Raw genomic sequence first — 22108 nt, forward strand, 5'->3', positions numbered from 1 at the left:
TCCTTACTACCTTTCTGGGCATTGAATGTGGTAGTTGCGTTGCTGTCTATGCTCTCGGATTTCATCAAAAATATCTTAATTTGTGTTACGAAGATGAACGAGAGTTTTCATTTTTGGGTCAACTATCCTTTTAATAATAACTGATCGAGTTCTTGTCCTTAAAACTAAAAATTACCTCAGAAATATAATAATTTAATCATTCTAGTTTCAGTTTCAGGTTCCTTATTGGTTCCTTTAACAATTCTAGAAATAAAAAAAATATTTTGCATTGTGTTCACTGTCCTCAGCAGACTGTCATCAAATTATGAGTTGAGAACAGGCCAGATATAATTATTACAAATAAAAGTAATTCACTGATTTTCAAAAAGTTGTTTTATCAAGATTTTTTAATTACTTACTGGGTCATGCACTGGTCATGGTGTATGCTTTTAATTATTTCATTTCCTTAAAAAAATAAAAAAAAAAAGCTGGCTTATAAGAGTGATTTGTTGAGAAATCAGACTACACTAGTCTTGTATGCTTTTGATTCACTGAAATTACAGATTTTTTTCAGATTACACATGTTGCACATGTCTGCTTTTGCTTCCCCCCCCCAAAAATAAAAAAACAACAACTTATAACTCATAGGAATCATTTGATTAAGAATCACTGGTACACCTTGTACACCTTTGATTTACTAAAAAGTTCCAGGTCAAAAGATTCATTCATTCTGAAATTGGACTAAATTAGTCATACAATATATTTTATGCTGTAGATTTAGTAGCATTTTTGTGACACTGCGAAGTAGTCGTTTCCAGTTTTACATGGCATTTTACATGACTGCTAATAGCAAATCTGTAAAATTACATCAATAACTGAAACCTATTTGTCTACTCTTGCCTGGTATCAGTATAGCAGTGTTGCCAAGTCCACAGTTTTCCCGCAGAATTGGGCTACTTTAACACTGTTGTCACGGGTTGTTTGTGATGTCCGCGGGTTGAAGCGATCCCAATAATGTCATATTTAGCCCTCTGAAGTGTGACTTTACCAGGGGAACCCTAACAAAAAATAGGTACTTTTTCCCCCCGCAACGCGATTTTTAATGGGGACCCCCCTCAAAATACTAGTTTTGGCCTAGTTTTGAGCAGCAATTGGGCAGGTTTTGTTGTGAAAACCTGGCAACCCTGCCATATAGATCAACCAACATAATACAAACTCAAAACATTATGTGCAATGTGTAATTTTTGCAGCATCAAACAGCAAAAAAAATATTCTGCACACACAGTCTTAAAGAAATAGTTCACCCAAAAATGAAAATTCTGTCATTAATTGCTCACCCTTATGTCGTTCCAAACCCATAAGACCTTTGTTCATCTTTGGAGCGCAAAGAACATCTTCAGAACATCACATGGACTATTTTATCGATGTCCTTAGTACCTTTCTGGTCCGTGCTGTCTATGCAAGGTCAGAAAGCTCTCGAATTTCATCCAGAATATCATAATTTGTGGTCCGAAGATGAATGAAGATCTTAAGGGTTTGAAACAACATGAAGGTGAGTAATTAATGACAGAATTTTCATTTTTTGGGTGAACTATCCCTTTAAGTGTTACACCACTGCTCTGTCTTCTCCCAGAGTCCTGTTGTGCTAAACGGTGCTCACACAGGGCAGATTCATGAGCATTGTAAATACATACATTTAAGGATGTGTGTTGGATTAAGTGGGTATTTTAAACGGACCCCTGCTGAAATAAAAACATTTCTGTCTCCCTCTCCCCTCATATCCTTCCCTCCTTTTCTGATGTCACGCGACACTCACATCAGCAGCGATTGTTGTTTTTACCACAGGGTCGAGGGAGAGGTTAAGCACTTGATCCCACCTGCCAGATAACAAGTCAGTTCTGGCCACTGTCATGCTAAAGAACATTCCACAATACATGACTAATCCCTCATCACATATTCACCCAGATATGACCGCAGTGATGGCAGGTGATTGTAGACTTAACTGTGCGCTAACCTTTGACTAGGTTGCTCAAAATGATCTTTGAACATTGTGAAGGAGAGGGTTTTAGCCTAGAGGACATCTGATGCTGTTACATAAACATACAGGTACTTGCTTATCATGTGTTGACATTGAGGATGATGTAACAGTAGAGTGAGAGAAAGTTGATGTTTGTGGTATGCTGGATTGTGTTATGTGTTGCTAATTTATAGACACGGTCATTTACTGGAAAAGTAACATACTGTTTTTTATTAGAGGTTGAAGTGTGTAAACTGCAGAAACTATAGTACATATAATAGTATGATACTACTGCATATTTAGAAATATGTGCTTTAGTTCACTGAGTTCATAACTTATTATTTTACTAGTTTACTTGTCACTGTTAATTGATTATTGTAAATTATTGCAGCATAAATATACATTGTGAATATGTGCAACTAGTCTGTAGTTTAACTGATATTAAAGGAGAAGTCCACTTCCAGAACAACAATTTACAGATCATGTACTCACCCCCTTGTGATCCAAGATAAAATATGTTTTTTGAGGAAAACATTTCAGGATTTTTCTCCATATAATGGACTTCTGTGATGCCCTGAGTTTGAACTTCCAAAATGCAGTTTAAATGTGGCTTCAAACGATCCCAGATGCAGTTGTAAATGATCCCAGCCGAGGAAGAAGGGTGTTATCTAGTGAAATGATCAGTTATTTTCATAAAAATAATACAATTTATATACTTTTTTTAATGTCAAACGCTCATCTTGTCTTGCTCTTCCTGAACGCTGTGTATTCTGGCTCAAAACAGTTAGGGTATGTCGAAAAACTCTGATCGTATTTTCTCCCTCAACTTCAAAATCGTCCTGTATTGCTATTTTTCCTTTTTTTGTTAAGGGTGTTTGATCTTTTTGCATGTTCACTTTGCAACGACTGGGTCGGAACTTCTGCAGCAATGTAGGATGATTTTGAAGTGATTTTTGAAGTTGAGGGAGAAAATACGATTTTTTCTCAGCTGGGATTGTTTACAACCCCATTTGGGATCGTTTGAAGTCGCATTTTAAACTACATTTTGGAACTTCAGACTCAGGGCACCATATCAGTCGATAATATGTAGAAAAATCCTGAAATGTTTTCCTCAAAAAACACAATTTCTTTACGACTGAAGAAAGAAAGACACAAACATCTTGGATGACAAGGAGGTGAGTACATTATCTGTAAATTGTTGTTCTGGAAGTGGAGTTCTCCTTTAAGTCTGTCGAGCATAAAGTTTACATCAAAGTAATGGTTCCTGGTAAATTTTCAGACGTGAGCCAAAAATGGCTCACTATTTGTGAGCTTAATAACTCTTTTGAACAGATCACTGTCAAATTTTGCTTGTTGTTTGATACAGTTACAAGTTAGTCAATTAGAAGAGCTGATTCATAAGAGTCTTTTGTTGTGAATCGAACATTATGAGTCACACTGTGTTGTACAATGCAAAATAGATGCAGAATATCCTAATATCATATATTAATACATGTCATGTCTCTTGTGTTTGCCAAGGCTGCATTTATTTGATCAAAAATTTTGTAAATCAGTAATATTGTGAAATAAAATGTTACCGGTATTGCTATTTAATATAACTTTGTTTTAAAATATTTAAAATATATTCCTGTAATGGTATAATGAAATTTTCAGCAGCCATAATACTGGTCATCAGTCAAATTATCCTTTAGAAATCATTCTAATATGCTGATTTGGTTCTCAAGAAATAGTTCTTATTATTATCAACCAGACTCAAGTCGTATTATACAAAAAATACAGAGACACTAATGCAGATGACAGTTTATCATCCAGAGAGAGCATGTGCACCCATCAGACCCATCAGATAGAAATGCCCAGATGATCTGAAGGAGAGCGGCACGGTGACAGGGGACTGTTAGAAAGAATCACAGAGCTTGTACACTATATGCATGTAAATGTGTGTGTGTGTTTGCTTTTACATATGTCAGGGCGTATTTGCTGATTGTAGGAAAGTGGTGATGAAAAAGAATTTGACATTCATCAAAATCAGGACATGATGCTGTGGTACAACCATGTCTGCTGCTCTTTGTTACAGCTTAATTTCTGATTTTGCCTGATATGAAAATGTTTAATATTTAAAATGCTCAGTAATCTCTATCCTACACTTCAGTTTTGTGTAATACAAACAGACAGGTAACACAACACCAATGTACAGTAGCAATGAGGAGTCACTTGCCCTGTTCTAAAATCCTTTGAGCCACCTATGGGCCAGCCTACAGATTTGGTGCAAACTGCTGTCCCACAACCAAAAAACACATTTATAAAGCATTTAAGTATTCAAATCTTAGATGTTTGCTACTAAGATCCTTTTATTATCTATTGAAACCCACAATAATATTTAAAATGTCAGTAAGGCTAATACATATAAAATCATCATTTAGTGGGCACTTTTAATTAGGAGGTGACTGTCCCAAACCCTAACCCCTAAATTTCAACTTATGAAAATGATATTGCTATATATTTTTTGAAATATATCTTTTAGATTTTTTTTTTTAAAGTGAAGTTCAAAAAATATATATTTATTTTATATTTTCTTTGTAAAATTATGAAACTATGTAAGAAAAAGTGTGGAACTTTAAAGAATGTCACTATCGAATACTATTTTTCTGTTATTAAACCCTTTTTTGGGAGTTATTCCATTACATTTAGTTTGTTTATGTGTACAACTGTTCAGAACTGTGCTAAAATTGTTACTACCGCAACTGTCACGACCGAAACATGTCATCATTGTTTCGCTGACAAAAAGGAGCACATAATCCTTTATTTGGGGGAAATAAACAAAATTTTAGTCCAGTTATGCAATTTTTAACATGTTAGTATGTTTTAGTAGTATTTTAGTATGTGAGTTAAAATTCTGTAATGTGATGTGGTCGCTACCAAAACGCTACTTTTTTTTACCGAAAATGTGCTGTCACGACCGAAACATGGGATGTTTTGTCAAAAATAAAATATATTGAATTATCAAATAAGATGTTTTGATAGTCTTTGGTTAAATGTATATTCAAAGTAATGAATCCTTAACTATGAAATCAGTATGATTAACTTTTTGCCTTTTACAAAGAAAAATTGAATTCAAAATACAACAAATCCCATGAATCACACTTGAATTATGGTTAAAATAGAGTTACCTATGAAAACTTTTAAATGAAATAGAAAAAAATATAGTTTTACAAGGAAGATGTTATCAAAATCTTAGTAGGTCAATATAACCCTTCTTATTAAATTACATATTACTGTTTTGGTAGTGACAGATTTGGAGAGAGAACAAATATTCCTAAACTTTCTGAAAATACCATATGAGAATTAACTGCAAAATTACTAGAAATGTTTATCTTTGATATTATACATTTGCGTACATACAAAATTTGTGGAAAAAGACCAATTTTTTTCAAGATGTTTCCAACTCTGTCTTTTCACCAACTCTGTCTTTTCACCAATTCTGTAGAATGAATGTAACAATATGCACGTGTACATTACATACAAAGTCAATGCAAAGATGTGAGTAGACACAAATTTGCACTGGACAATGCAAATTGGGTGACGTGGTGGCCACGAACATGTGAAATTGAAAAGTTGAAAATTTGCATGACACGTTGCGCAGGTCAATCAGTGAAGAGCTTATTGACGCATCCTGTTTGACATGTCCGGTTGTATCAAAAAATGAAGGAGTGCATTGTTTTTATTTGCGCAAGTGCACGAAAACATCTAGATCGACATTGAGTAATGCAATGGCGAATATTAATTTCGCCTTTGGTGTGCACACACCTTAAGATTCATTGCGAAATCCTTCTGTGAGCATGTTGCACTAGGCAATAAGCAGCAGATAAATATGGACATGTGTTCATGTCCATTAGAGTCAAGTATTCCATGTTAGTTGTGTGGCATATTAATTATTGTATGCTGCCTATATAGAATGTCCAGAGTCACATATGAGGTAGAAAGACAGTTAGGATGCAGCTCACTAGGTTTTGGAACAAAGATACATATTTAAGAATTTGTATTAGCGAACTGTTTGGTAATATGTGCAGTACTTTGTTAGGAAATTTCGGGAATACACAGTCAAGTCTTTTAGAGAACGAGCACAAGTTTTTTTTAAAGGTGTTGGACTATGTTGAAGTCTATGTTGGCTGTACAGCTGGGACCGATAACTGAATCAAGCTCACATGTTGCTGAGAGACAAATGTCATTTTAAGTTGAGTAAAAACACACTCAGGACTGACACACACCCGTGAACGTGGTGTCCTGAAGTTTGTCAGATTTATATGATGACAGCTTTTTGCACTTACTAAAGTGTGCTGGGATTCTGGGCAATTCCATTAAGTGTTGTTGCCTTGTGTGGGAACTGAAGGTCAACATCATATTCTAATGGTGAGATCACATGATGAGCTTGAGGTTTATTAGTGCCTTTGATTTTAGTTTCATCACAAGGGCTGAACACGTGTAGCTGCAGACATTATCTAAGCTGAGAGGATGAGTCTGTGTCATGTCTTATAACAAACAACGTCACAGAACTCTTGAGTTTCCCACAGCCTGTCCACAGGCTGCTTGTCTCCATGTGAAGACCACAGACGTCTGCCATGTCAGAGGTCATCAGTGTTTGCATTCTCCTCTCATCTCCTCACGCATTCTTTTCTGTTCAAACACATCTAGAGCCATGTCCTAATGCATCTCAGATCACACTGCTGCTGTCATCGCTGTTGCTAATGTGGCTACTGTACCTGGACTGACAGTACTGACAGGGTGGGAAATTGACTCTCGCTACTCGCCAAATGTGGGTAATTTTGCCTACCGACTAGCAACCACAGTGCTGAACGTCCAGTCTCAAACTGGCCTTGACATGACATGTTGCAGCAGATTTGTCTGTGAATTTTATTTTGTAAAAATATTTTAATTGTATCAATATTTTAAAATGTCATGCATTTAAAATATATATGCTATTTAATCATTTAGAGCTTTGGAAATTTAGAAATTCTGTTGTGTTTTTTAAATATATTATTATTTTTCTTTTTTTATTATTCTTTATTTTTAATATTTTCAAAAATAAGTAGGAGCTACACTACAACTACAACTACAACAAGCTAATGACCAGTTAACCTCAGTTAATTGATTTGGATGACCAAATGAATAGTGGACAGAGACCAGGGTTATTTTTGTTGACTAAATTTGAAAATAAAAAGAACATTTTATTTTCATAAAGATAAGAAACATAAGAACATAAGAACATTTGTATTAATTGAAATAATAAATTATAAAATAAAAAAAATAAAAAAAAAAAAATATATATATATATTAGATCAAAAATTCTAACTAAACAAAAACATTTTTGAATTTAACTGACATAAGAGTTAAAACTAAATTTGTAATATGAATAAAAATAAGAAAAAAGAAAGAAAACTGAAATTATAAAAAATAAAATATAATTCAGAATATTAATAAAAATTATAATGGTGTAAAAATGCTAAAATACTATAATATACTAAAATTTAAATAAATATAATTTGTAAATATAGCTGAAGCATTTTTGCACAAATTTCATCAAATCTGTTAACACGCTTTACAAAAACGGTTTGGTATTTTTTGCCAGAATTGTCTGAAGATGATATGAGCCAGTATTGGTGAAAATTAGACAAACCATCTAGGATAAAATAAAAATTTAAAAAAGAAGATTTTTCGAAAAATTCGAAATTGTGAAAAATCTTGACCCATTCGAATTTAAATTGCATTCAGTTCGGCTTGAGCCAAGGAATCAGAATTACTTCTAGACCTTATGGATCTAAAGTTATTAACAGAAATATGAGTGCAAATTTGGCCTGTTGGTGGCGCTAGAGAGTTTGAGATAGAGACTCCAAATTTGCTATGGTTAATATTGAGACCGTCCTCTATCCGTGTGCCAAATTTCATAACTTTCCTGCAAGTGATTCTATGGGCTGCTATAGACTCCCAGAGCGGAAGAAGAAGAAAAAAATTAATGGATACAATAGCTGACTAAGCACTTTTGGTGCTTCGTCCCTAAATGTACTACATAGCTTTAAAAAAAAAAGTGCTAAAATAACACTGAGACTCTCAAAAAAGATTCAAGGCCAAGGGCTTCTCTCTTGTCCAAGAATACTTCCAGATCCCAAATTGAACACATCACAGACTAATTTTAGGGTTCCAATAAACATAAACCTTTATATGTACTGTTAGTCACTTTGAATTAGTGTTAGCTAAATGATTACTTTCTTACTAATCAGTTTTGCATTACAAAACTGATATTTTTTTAGAATCTGCCCTCCTGTTCACACTGTTTGTTTCTTTTCCCATTTCTGCTTTTGATAGTGAAATAGAGTTCATGTGTCTGCACAGTATCTGCTAGTGTTGTCATGAGCTGTTTTATGATGATTCCTCCTCCTTTGTGATGTAATGTAGGGAGTAGAGCGGAGCCTGTGAAATACTGATTCACTGCAGCTGACGCACTTTACAGGTCTCCAGAAGTTTCTCTCTTCAGCCTGTTGATGCGCATGTGTGCACCGTTGTTGTGGGATGGGAAGAAATGCGTCTTAGCCTTGAATTTCTCCTTCACAGTCATTCACTCAAGCATGCCCTGTGAATAAATGGAGAAATTAATTTTCAGCATGGGTGCAACTCATTGGCCTCTCTCTCACACATACACACAATCACTCTCACCCCGTCTGCATTTCAAACCAACCTCGACAAGGACGACAAGTTTAGGACATCCATCATGGAAGTCACTGACCCCAGATATCAACATTCACACCAACAGCAGAGCATCTTAATTTACTGCTGCTTCGTATGACTCTGTTCTGCTAAACTTCTGGGGATTCTCAGGGTCACCTTACATGTACCCCAGCCGTAATAGGCACAGAATGATATACTCATGAATGATATTGGCCTGGGCTTTTCTAGGGTTATGATGCATTATACTGGAAACAGGAAAGGTCATTACACTATACAGCTACCTGGGGCTTCACTCTGTTCTTATATATGTATATATGCTCACAGATGACCGATGTGTAGTCAAAGCCAGTACATTTTAAATTAAAGGAGACCTATTATGCCCCAGAATGTGTCTTTGAGGTTTCAGCTCAAAATACCCCACAGATCATTTATTATATCATTTTGAAAATGTCCATTTTGAATCTGTTTTAAATGTCTCTTTAAATGCAAATTAGCTGCTGCTCCCCGCCCCCTTTTCCAGAACAGGGCTGTGCCTTTACAGCTCGTACTGTACCTCAGATACTCTGCTAAAAACATCTGTTTGGTTTTGATTATCATGTCTACCGTGCTGAAATCATGCGTTTTAAAGCCATATTAGTTTAAACTTCTGTTATACAGTTTTCTTAACGTGCACACATCTGAAGCATGGACACAGAAAGTGGCTGTTAAATGGCATGTGAGTACTAAACTAAAGTTCTACTGAGTACTAAAGTTCTCTTTCATGTCTTATTGCGCTTAAACCATCACATACACACAAGTTTATGTTAAAAACACAAATGAGTTACAAAAACAGTCAGCTATGTCTGTTAAGGTAAACAGCTGGGAGAGAAATCATGTTTATATTAGTCTCGTCTCCTCTGAGGCTGAGACTCTAAATAGTGTTTGTGCTCGTCTGTGCACCCAATGACAGAACAGTTAGCATGCTTTGCTCAAATTTTTGTCATAGCATTAGAACTGGTACACCATTGTCGCCTGCAAAAACTAAATGTGTTGTCATTTTTCACGGTTTCTGGTTGGTAGATGCACTGGGGACCCGTTTATAGCACTTAAACAATGGTATGTCTCCTTAAAGAAAGTTCATTTTCATGAGTGTGTATTTATATATACATAATAAATATACATAATACACACATACATTATGTAAGCTCAAACTATTATTTTATTTTATTTTATTTTTAATTGTGATTAATCGTTTGACAGCCCTAAATAAATATGCATTACCTTGATGAACAAATGTGGCAAACAGGCTGTTCATTGTTAGTTTCTAAAACATAATGCATTAACTAATGCAAATTGAGCCTCACTGTGAAGAGTTACCATTGTTAGAATAAACAGGATGACTTAAATATACTCTCCCAATGTAATATTTACATTACCACTTCTCAGAATAAAAATGCATTGTTACCTGAACAGTCCTTCTCTATAGACTTAAAGAGCTCAGAGTAGAAGTTAATCAGCGTAGCCATCTATTCTAATCATTCTTTGCGTGCTGTGGACACACACATAGACACACTCATGACTGAATCAGACTGAATCACAGTCATTTGAGAGGCCCTGCCACTCTTAAACAGCTATCCAAATATTTCTCTCTCCACTGCACCTCAGCCAGATGCATTCTGGGATGAAGGGTCTTGGTTCTGCTACCTCTAATTACAGGCTCTTCTTTAGGCCTATTCAGACAGAACTAGTTTTATATGGGTAGGTGGGGTAAAGTAATAATTACCAGGGTTTATCCGTGATTTTGATCTTGAACCAGAGTATCCGGGTCAGTAATTTTTCTAGACTGCATGTTCCATTGCTGGTAAAGATTACAGTGTCTTTTACCTTCCGTAAAATGGCCTGAAGGAATAATCACAGGTAGTAGCAGTCCTGTGTGAACTCAGGTGGTGGTTAAAAGCCTGTGAATAGACTCATAGCAGGCCACGTCCAGCACCTAAGTGTTTCAAGAAGAGGTCAGACTGGAAAAAGACCGGAAAGTGAAAATATATACTGCATGGCTTATTCATAAAGACATCCTTTATAGACTTCGCTATAACAAAGATGGGAAAAGATGATTGGTATCCTGATAAAACAGTATATGGACAGAGCTTAAAGGCATAGTTCAACCAAAAATGAAAATTACCCTATGATTAATTCACACTCAAGCCATCCTAGGTGTATGGCTTTCATCTTTCAGATGAATACGGTTGGAGTTACAGGGGCATGCAAAAGTTTGGGAACCCCTTGCAGAATCTGTGAAAATGTGAATAATTTTACCAAAATAAGAGAGACCATACAAAATGTATTTTATTTTTTTATTTAGTACTGTTGGTACTAAAGATATGTTACATAAAATATGTTTACATATAGTCCACAAGATGAAAAATATTGCTGAAATTATTAAAATAACCCTCTTCGAAAGTTTGGGAACTCTTGGTTCTTAATACTGTGTGTGGTTACCTGGATGGTCACGAGTCCCTTGTTTGTTCTGAACAGTTAAACTGAGCACTGTTCTTCAGAAAAATCCTCCAGGTCTTCAGTTTTCCAGAATCTTTTGCATATTTGAACCCTTTCCAGTAGTGACTGTATGATTTTGAGATCCATCTTTTTACACTGAGGACAATTGAGGGACTCAAACACAATTATTATTATGCTTCAGAAGGAAACACCGTGCATTAGGATTTTGAAGATCAAGGTAAATTGTACTTAATTTGTCTTCCGGGAAACATTCAAGTGTCTTCTGTTGCTTCTGAAAGGCAGTACTAAATGGAAAAAAATTATATTTCAACAAAATAAGAAAAATTTGGACATCGTCATCCTGTTCAAAAATTTTACCTCCCGGCTCTTAATGCATCTTGTTTCCTTCTGGAGCATCAGTGAATGTTTGAACCTTTTTTAATAGTTGTGTTTGAGTCCCTTAATTGTCCTCAGTGTGAAAAGATGGATCCCAAAATCATACAGTCCCTGCTGGAAAGGGTTCAAATATGCAAAAGATGCTGGAAAACTGAAGATTCTGCAGGACCTTGAGGGTTTTTCTGAAGAACAGTGCTCAGTTCAACTGTTCAGAACAAACAAGGGACTCATGAACAACCATCACAAAACAAAAAAAACTGTCGTAGATCATCCACACACAATTAAGAACCAAGGGTTCCCAAACTTTTAAAGGGGGTTATTTTAATAATTTCATTTTTTTGTCTTGTGGACTATATGTAAAGATCTTTTACGTAAAATATCTTACATAGGACAGTACTAAACAAAAAAAAAAAACATGCATTTTGTATAATCTCTGTTATTTTCTTGAAATTATTCAAATGTTCACAGATTCTGCTAAGATTCTGGCTCTTCTAAGCTTTATAATGGCAGTGAATGGTGCTCAAGATTTTGAAGCAAAATAAAGTGCATTTATCCTTCATAAAAAGTACTTCACATGGCTCCGGGGAATTAATAAAAGCCTTCTGAAGTGAATTGATGTGATTGTGTAAGAAATCCATATTTAACATTTTCTAAACCATAATCTCTAGCTTCAGCTAACTGTCGTACCCGTATTCACGAGAGACTGGCGGTTCAGCGTCTCATCGCAAAGTCCGCATGTGTAATTAGTGCCACCAAGATCTCTCTTAATCAATACTGTACAATCCAGCTGTCAATCAAATAAACCCGTCCGCCCATGTGTTCACCATCGCACTCCTTCGCCCTTGACAGCCCTGTATTCTAATGCAAAACAGCCAGATTGATTTGTTATGTGACATTTTAACATGGCCACAGACAGGTTACCTCTAAGTCCTTAAAATGCTTTTAAAGGGCTGCTAAAGACAGGTAAATGGTCAATGAAAGTCATAAAGAGCTCAAAGAGATCCATCTCGTAAAAAGACATGTTTGAAAGTATCATTAGCGTCTTACAGGACAATGTGTACTTTAGGTTTTCTCTGTGCCTGGAAATCTGGTGATGCTAAAGAAAATAGGAAAAAATTGAAAAATCTCTTATAACAAAGTCTTCAGTGCTGTTTTATTTCTCAATGAGCTTGTCAGTTAGTGCATTAAACTGAAATTTGAAAGCTTTGGAAATGACATTCTCATAATTTTCAGATACTCCCCCAGTTGAGCCTTGGCTATAATTTGGTTACTCTAGAGAGGAGAATAGATCAGGCTCAGACTCTCCCCATGTCACTGAACTAAACGTCTGGCAGCTATTTCTGGACCTTACGGTTACTTGTCACATGGACAGTTTTTCAGTTTTGGCAAAATATGAGGTGGTATCATAAGGTACTGCTGGTTTTCCGGTGTCATATATTTTCATATGTTCTAAAAAACAATTGCTTCAGGATGCATTTTGCTTTCAGCCATGCTCCGTATTATTCTTTGTTGCATTTATAGCATTTTTCCGTTGTACAAAAGCAGTGCTGAATAAAATTGAATACATTTTTTTGATTCAGCAGCTGTGATGCCTCACCCTACGATTGCCAGCGCCCAAACACAGACACACACACACACACATTTCCATAATGCTGATGATTCCCGGTGGATTCTATGGGACATACTGCTTCTACTAATTGGCACATCAATAATGCTCTCCAGATATGAGCAATCTTAATGAGCTGCATCTTACACACTCCTGGGCCTCTTTTGTACATACACATGAATTTAAAGGAGTAGTTCACCCAAAAAATGAAGATTTTTATTATTTGCTCACCCTCATGTCATTTTAGACCTATATGCTGATGTTTTTCAGTGGAGCACAAATGTAGAAATATTTTCAAATAATCACACAATAGTAATTAATAGTGACCGTGCCTGTCAAGATCCCAGATAATCCCATAAAAATACTATAAAATGCTTATGTGTTACTGCTCCAAATCATCAAGTGACATAAAATAGCATTTTGTGATGAACCGTAAAACACTGTTATATTCATCTCCTTCTCCAAATAACATTTTTGATAGCTTTATAATGCTGTTTGGTGTTCTTTGTCATGTCATTGCGTATGTCAAATTCTAAATGATAATTCATAAAAATACAAATTTGGAGCGACATCATAATAAGCAAATAATTACAGAATGTTAATTCTGTTTCCTTAAAAACCTGCAACGGCAGACAGCACTGCATGTTTGTTCATTTTCCTTTTCCCTACTCGCAGGAAACCATACATGTTTTTGTTTGGTTTGGTTTTCTATTTTTTTGTAAACTGGTCAATCACTCAAGAAATCTTTAAAAATGTGTGTGGTTTTTTGTTTGTTTGTTTTTGTTTGGTTTGTTTTTATATTTTTGTTGTAAACTGATCAGTCAAAAAAGTTTTGTTTTGTAAAGTGGTCAGTCAGGTTTTTTTGTTTTGTTTTCATTTAGGTTTTCTTTGTTGTTGATTGGTTTGGTTTTCTATTGTTTTGTACTTTTATTGTCAATTACTTGAAATCTTTAATTTAAATCTTTAATCTAATATTTGTTTTGTTTTTTGGTTTGGTTTGGTTTGTAAAGTGGTCATTCAGGTTTTCTTTGTTGTTTTGTAAACTGGTCAATCACTCTCAAGAAATCTTTAAAAATGTGTTTTGTTTTGTTTTGTTTTGTTTGGTTTGGTTTTGTTTTGTTTTGTCTGGTCAATCAAAAATGTTTTGCTTTGTAAAGTGGTCTGTCAGGTTTATTGTTTTGTTTGTTTTTGTTTGGTTAGGTTTAGTTTTGTAAACTTGTCAATAAAAAAGTGTTTGTTTGTTTTGTAAAGTGGTCGGTCAGTTTTTTTGTTTGTTTGTTTTGTTTTATATTGTTTTGTAAACTGGTTGATCAAAAAAAGTTTTTTGTGAAGTGGTCAGTTAGGTTTTTTTGTTTGGTTTGGCTTTAAATTGTTTTGTAAATGGGTCAATCACTCTTTAGAAATCGTTCATGTGTGTGTGTGTGTGTGTGTTTGGTTTGGTTTGGTTTTATATCGTTTAGTATAACTTTTATACTAAACCTTTTGTTTTGTAAAGTGGTCAGCCATTTTTTTGTTTTGTTTTGTAAAGTGGTCAGCCATTTTTTTTGTTTTGTTTTGTGAAATGGTCATTCAGGTTTTTTGTTTGTTTTGGTTTGGTTTTCTATTGTTGTGTATACTGGTCCGTCACTCTTAAGAAATCTTTAAAAATATTTTTTTAAGATTTTCTATTGTTTTGTTTTGTTTTTGTTTTATCAGAGATAGTCTTTACAGATATAGACAGATGTTAATCTGTCATATCAAACATCTTAACCTGACATTTTACCGCAAAAGCACTTACATTTCTATGTATTTATACACACATGCCCTCTGGGTTAGCGTATTTGTTGTAGTCATTTTTAAAAAGGAATCTAATGTTGTAGGTACACATCTCCCCCCTTCACTTTTGATGAAAGAGCATAGGTTCAGAGTGACACCCCTGCCTCAGGAGACCCTACCAAACGCTCTCTGCATCTCTGATGAGGTCAGGCCTCCCCGAGCAGGGTTCCCATCTCATTCCTGATTTTAGAGTTCCTTGATTAACATAAAGGCAGTCCTCTGGAGAGTTGGTGTCCAATAACATTGCCCCCCCTCTTTGTTTCCCCTCACTGATTGACACAAGATGGCGGCCCACATTAAATGCCCATCAGCCTCTGCATTAAGTTTGGAAACAGACAAGTCATGGAACAACACGGGGTCAATCCATCCACATAATAAACTAAAAGGCTCAGAGGAACAGGTTTATTTTAATGAAATTGTTGTAGGCAAATAGATTAAATGGAATAAATCTGCATGCTTTAGGCAAGTGCTTGTAATAAATGCTCTGCATTGCTAATAAAACAAAAAAAAAAAATCTTCCATATATTAAATGTTTTGGGGGGGAAAAAATAACATTAAAATAATAATAATATAGAGTAAGCAGTAGTTTGTATCATCCTGATTATAAACTAAGCAATTATTTCTAACCTTTGTGTGAATTTCTACAGCATGCATACTTGTTAAATTTTTAAAAGATATCTCATTAATATGCAACCAACCTATTACTCATCTATTACTCTTATAGTTTCACTTATAAAGTTATCACTGCACAAGAGCTGAACTAGTTTGCTGTCAAACCTGTTGTCATATTGCAAATGCCACGTTTCACAGCATCTCTCATTGCCCTTCTGATTTAAAGTTCTAATTAAGAAAGCTTGGAGTGCAAATTAAGCGAAATTAGCTGTCAGTGAATGCACATTTAAATGAGCGATGCTAAGACCCTTCCGGTAAGCATTTAAATGATATAAATTGCAGTTTAAGTGCAGGGCCTAATGTTTGTCTCGAAATTAATGTGACACAAGGCAGCAATGACAATCAAGGCTCTTCTCATACTCATTTGGGCTCGTTTAGAGGCCTTTGTGCCCACACAGCTTTGAGCAAATTAACACAATTGCTGTTTTTTATGAGCAGTCATAAACGGAGGCCCTCCTTTGGCGGCTAATGAAGAGAGAAACAGCTTGTGTTTCAATGTTATGACAGTCAAAGAACAATCATAGCTCCGAAAACAACAACACACTCAGACGCCCCGTGGCACGTAGAGATGAGACTAAACAAAGGAGCAAAGATATCTCATCCTGCTTATGTAAGATGATCTGCTTTGCTCTAGCGGTTCTGTCCTAGAAGCATATGCTTGCAATTTGTGTGTATTATGTCATTTGTGACTGTTGAAAGCACATTTTGACAGATCCCGTTACCCATGCTACTTGGTTACGTTCTCTGAGGAGCTCTCCCTGAGTTGTTGGGCATGTGAAAAAAAAAAAATAAATAACAAATCTATCACAATCTGGGGTGAATTCACTTAGCAGTCATGCCACATGGTATTTTACTCGTATAACTACCTTCAATTTAGCTTACCCACATCTTGATGTAGCTATTTCGGGGTGGTGTGCTCTCTTGGTCTTGTGCCACTGAGTCTGAATGACGGTAGTTTTATCTCTTGTGTGTTTTATAGGCTCTGGAGAGTGAGTTTGTGTCCTGTCAGCTGCATCAGTGGATTGATCTGATATTCGGATACAAGCAGCAGGGACCCGAGGCCGCCAGAGCTCTCAATGTCTTCTACTACCTGACTTATGAAGGAGCAGTCAACCTCAGCTCCATATCTGACCCCATGCTTAGAGAGGTGAGTGTGGTTTTTTCTTTTACACATACACTACCGGTCAAAAGTTTGGAATAATGTTTTTTGAAAGAAGTTTTTTATGCTCACCAAGGCTGCATTTATATGTTTAATACAGTAATATTGTAAAATGATCTAGTGCAGTTTAAAATAACTGTTTTCTATTTCAATATATTTTAAAATGTAGGTTTTTCATGTGATGGGAAAATTAAATTTTCAGCAGCCATCACTCCAGGGCCAGTTGCATAAACTTAGCGTTGATGTTAAGACGGTGTCTTAACTACTAGTCTGACCAACTAACAGTTAACAAAAGGGTAATCTTTCTTATTTTTTGGATTCAACTTAGACTAATTTACATTTTCCTGTAGCTGAATTAAAAAAATTATGACCAGTCTTAAAGAAAAAAATAGTTGACTAACTTTTTAAGACTAGTCTAAACCTTATGCGACCGGCCCCAGTCTTCAGTGTCACATGATCTTTCAGAAATCATTCTAATATGCTGATTTGGTGCTCAGTTATTACTGAATATTATTGGTGCTCAATTATAAATAATGATTATTATTATTAACAATGTTAATACAGTGTTAATATTTTAATGTGGAAACAGTGATACTTTTTTTTCTTTGATGACTAGAAAAAAAAATATGAAACATAAAACAACATGGAATATAAATATATTTAATGCACACTTGCTAAATAAAAAAAATAAATGTAAAAATATGATAAAAGAAAACTTATTTTAAATTGTAATAGTATTTCATTTTTATTGTATTTTTGATCAAATAAATGCAGTAAGAGATGTCTTTTAAAAACATGAAAAAAAAAAAAAACTTAACTATTTCAAGCTGGGCAGGTAGTCAGTGTTGTTTCCTGTGGAATTGGGCTATTTTAACACTGTTGGCGTGGGTCGTTTTTCAAGTTGAAGTGACCCCAATAACATAATATTTAGCCCCTGGAATGCTAATTTTACTAGAGGAACCCAAGTATTTTAACCCCAGGATCGCAGGGAACCCCCCTCGAAACGCATTTGGGCTACTTTTGGGCTATTTTTGAGTAGCAATTGGGTGGGTTTTGTTGTGAAAACCTGGCAACCCTGCAGGTAGTGTGTTCTTTCACAAACATGACACAAAAGCCTTATTTTGGTTGTAATTGTTTCTGATGTGGACGTCTGTAAAAATAAATTGACATGGCACCTCAGTGATAAAACTCATGGATTTGGATAGCAAATTGTTCACGGTGGACAAGCAAGTTCTGTGATCCTATGAACCCGGGAGTGCACTGCTCATGTGGCCAGTCGCATAATTGTCTTCTGTAAATAAAATGTCATTGGAATAATGAGAGTAAATTCATATTCAATAATATCCTATTTACTATTTAATTATTCAATATCCTGTTTAAAAATTGGAAAATAGATACGCCTTAGTCAAAAAGGTTTTCTGTCATGCATTTTATCTCGCATAAATAACAGAAAGATTAGCAGAAATAACTTAATGCAACCTATAAATATTGTTCTTGTAAATACTTTCCAGCGTTTCAGTAATAGATATGCATGCAAACTACAGCGAAATGCAACAGTTACCCCTGCGGTGTTTGGCAGTGTTCAAAAAGTATTTAAACAGTGAATTTTGGGTCAGTTTCTTCTTGTAAACTCAGATATATGAATTCAGATTAGCATGTGACCTTCTAGTTTGTTGAAAAAGTAGGTATTTTGGTGGGGGATTTTTATGGGGGTCATGAGAGAAAAACACCAACATTCTGGATTTGGACGGCAATAAAATCACAGAATAACCCCAGTAAATATTGAAAATAGCTTATGTCCCACAAAAGAATCGGGCTAAAGACTGTTCCAAAAAGTAGGCTTATTGGTTTTATCTGCTATATACTTTTTGGACAAATTCTAAGGCAATGTCAAATGTATCCTTTGCAGAAGAGGAAATAATAGAATGCATTGTAATGACCTCCATAAAAGCCCACACTTATGCTTCATTCAGTATTGAAAAAAAAAAAATAGAAATCTATATATAAGATGTTAAGATGCTGCACATGTTGTCAGTAAGCAGAGAAGCAGCATGTTAGGTTTTGGAACAGAGCTTATTGTAAACAGGTTTGAGCTTCAGCAGACACTTACAAAACATTTGTTCAGCTGTTACTGTGAGCCCTGAAGACATACTACAGACTCAATAGGAATCTCTCTTTTGGCGTTTCCTTCTTTCTCTCTCTCTATCCCAAACTCATTTATTATTCATCTCTTTCTCTCTGGGAGCTGCCACACAGAAGCACAAACCAGTTCAAACAGAGCTAGCTCACTAACTGCCCCACTGACAGCTACAGATGTCCTTCAAACAGGTCCAGGTACTTCTTTTCCCTTAGGAACGGCATTATCTGAACTGACATCCAACACACAAATAGTAGGTTTGGGAACCGAAAACAAGTTACTTTCAAATGTACAGTGCCACAGCAAAAAAGTTTTTTTTTGTTTTTTTTTTTGCTTCAGCTGTGAAATTGCAGTCTGAATTAATGTGGTATAAAAAGGTATTAAATCGGCAGTGAGTGTAGAGGACAGTACACATACAGTAGCATCAGTGCTGGCATAAAGAACATTTACCATTCAAGACTGTCTGCTTTACATCATCCCAGACGAGTAGGATGTTGGTGTTACCGAACCTGGCATGGTGGTCTGTAATCCATTATTTAAAGACACTGTTATTTGATTGTTCCTTGCATTACTGTCCTGGATGTGAGCCTAACAGGACTGTGAGCCAGATTGCATCAAACCCTTGATATATAGAGACTTTAGTCAGAGTAGATGGCATATGTAATAGGACACAAATAAAAATATTGATGTAAGAGATGGAAGTACAGCCGTTGCTGTACTACTTTATGCTTTGGTGTTGCACAAATTTCAAGTAGATGTTGTTTTTAATTTTAGATTTTTCAGCTAAAAGATCAACACACAGGTTCACAACATTAAAACATTCAATGCACTGGACTTTCATCCCTCACAGATCCAATTTAATTCATCAAATTAAAGGAATAGTTCACCCAATGAACTAAAATGAAAATGAAAATTTTGTCATTATTTTACTCTGTCATGTTGTTCCAAACTTGTAGGACCTTCATTCATTTTTGAGCTTTCTGACCTTCCATAGACAGCAACGCAACTACCATGTTCAAGGCCCAGAAAGGTAGTAAGGACATTGTTAAAATAATCCGTGTGACATCAGTGGTTAAACTTTAATTTTATTAAGCTACGAGAATTTAATAAATAAATAATAATGTACAAACATTTCAGATAAGATTTGGATATTCATTCATCAAATTATGGAAGGTGAAAAAGTGTGTCAGTAAGGTTCACGTTTAGGTCTTGCAACTGTAGCAGTCTATACAGGAATAGTCCAAATGCTATTTTTATTACGTTCAATCTATTTAAGAACAGGCTTATATGTGTGTGCGTGTTTGTTTGTTTCTTTTTACATATTTAGTACTTACCAAATAGTTTTTAATGCTATCAAAATTTACCTTTTAATTATCTTATTTAATAATTTGCATCGTTTGTTGAATAAATAAGTCAGTAAGTAAAACAGCTGCAGATAAGATTTAAGTTGTGTTTGGAGAAACTGATCCTAGACCAGCAGATACAGTTTACAGCTTCATCCCAGGACAGCAGTTGGAAGCTTCAGGTAGTGAATTAAACAAGCTAACTGTACCTCGGTTTCAACTGTATGCATATATCCACACATCAGATTTACACAACAATACAGCATGTCTCATGCAAGGGTCACACAGTGCCATTCTTTTCGTCCAATGAAGCTGTTGTGTGGCTGTGAATGTGTGCATTGTGTGGTTCCAGTCTTCCTGCCCTTCATGCTCAGTGACTAAGGCTGATTAATGACTCGGATCACCTTATTCCCATCTAGGTGTTCTTGCTATCCCTTTATAGCTCTTTCCTTCCTTCACTGCATGCTTCCTTTTCTTTTATCTGTTCATCCTTCTCCATCTAGCCATTCATACTGTCCATCGTTCTCCCTATCTATTTCTTCATCCCTCTATCTGATGCAGATTCATTGCTTATCTGCTTCAAACATCTCTTCAGTTCAGCCCATTACCCTGCACACTTCCTGTTTAATAAGAAGAGGTTAAATGGGATTCCTCACGCCTGACTGCAACTCCACCATTCACAGGCCATTAGGAGATCAATAAATTCACATGGCCGTATCTGCAATCAAACTGTAATAAACATGCTTGGGAAAAAAAATGTTTAACGGGATTTAAGGCATAAGAGAAAACAGTGAGAGAGAGAATGCATATTAGAACAGCACTGGTGAGAAACACAGGCCTTGAATGTTAAGTATGCATACATTTTTTGTGCAATATTTTAAGTCTGCCACCCTTTTTTCCAAGTACCTTGAAAACATTATAGTCTCAGCTTCAGCAGTATCCAAAATTAACACATGCCAAGCACTAGTAAACATATATTTTTTCTGTAAAATATTTAGCCAGAATCTATAGTATATAATGTGTTAATCTATAGTCTAATCTATAATCTAGAATAAATAGATAAATACTCGCTGTAGCACCTCAGTTCAAACGACACATGAACCAATCATTTCTTCCCCTCTAATAGTTATAGCACAAAATAAACATGAATTAACATTGTAAGGTATCTTGTTTCAACCGCTAAAAAATATCAGTACACACCATTTTTCAAGTCCACCAATATTAATCTACTCCCGTCTCTGGTTTGTTTGTCAGACAAAATGTACAGATTCAGCATTATGATTGGTCAGATCACCTGTCAATCAGACTCCTCCTGAAGGGTCAATTATGATGAATGTAGATCTGAAGTCATGTAAAAGTCATGAATTCTGATATGACTGTTCTGAGGTCACATTGCAAAAAGCCGGATTTGTAGTTTATTGAGGGATACATATGGAAGTGACCCAAATCAGAACTGAAAAAAATCAGATTCCGGTTTATACTGTTTACACAGTTATGAAAAAACAGATAGGAGTCACATATGAGCAAAACAAAATCAGATTTGGGACACTTTCACATAAATTCTGAACTTAGCCTATGTGCTGTTTGGCACTGTTATGCAGGGGGGAAAAAACATCAAAATAATCACATTACCATAATGACCATATATATTGCATATACATTATGTAACCCTGGACAGTAAAACCAGTCATAAGGGTCAGTTTTGAAATTTGAATAAATATGACTTTATTGATGTATGGTTTGTTAGGATAGGACGGTATTTGGCATACAACTATTACAACTAGATACAACT

At 35.4% G+C, this 22108-nt stretch overlaps 1 protein-coding gene across 6 annotated transcripts in view; it reads left to right on the plus strand.

Moving 5' to 3' along the window:
* The window catches only part of lrba (LPS responsive beige-like anchor protein), a 301281-nt gene that overhangs the window by 244869 nt on the left and 34304 nt on the right, over positions 1-22108 (plus strand). For all 6 annotated transcript variants that reach the window (XM_051123328.1, XM_051123244.1, XM_051123532.1 and 3 more), the window contains exon 47: positions 16657-16824. In XM_051123328.1, coding sequence (XP_050979285.1) covers positions 16657-16824 — 168 coding nt within the window. The remainder of the gene's footprint in view (positions 1-16656; positions 16825-22108) is intronic.

This window comes from Labeo rohita, chromosome 1, assembly GCF_022985175.1.
Source record: "Labeo rohita strain BAU-BD-2019 chromosome 1, IGBB_LRoh.1.0, whole genome shotgun sequence".
NCBI classification, from domain to species: Eukaryota; Metazoa; Chordata; class Actinopteri; order Cypriniformes; family Cyprinidae; genus Labeo; species Labeo rohita.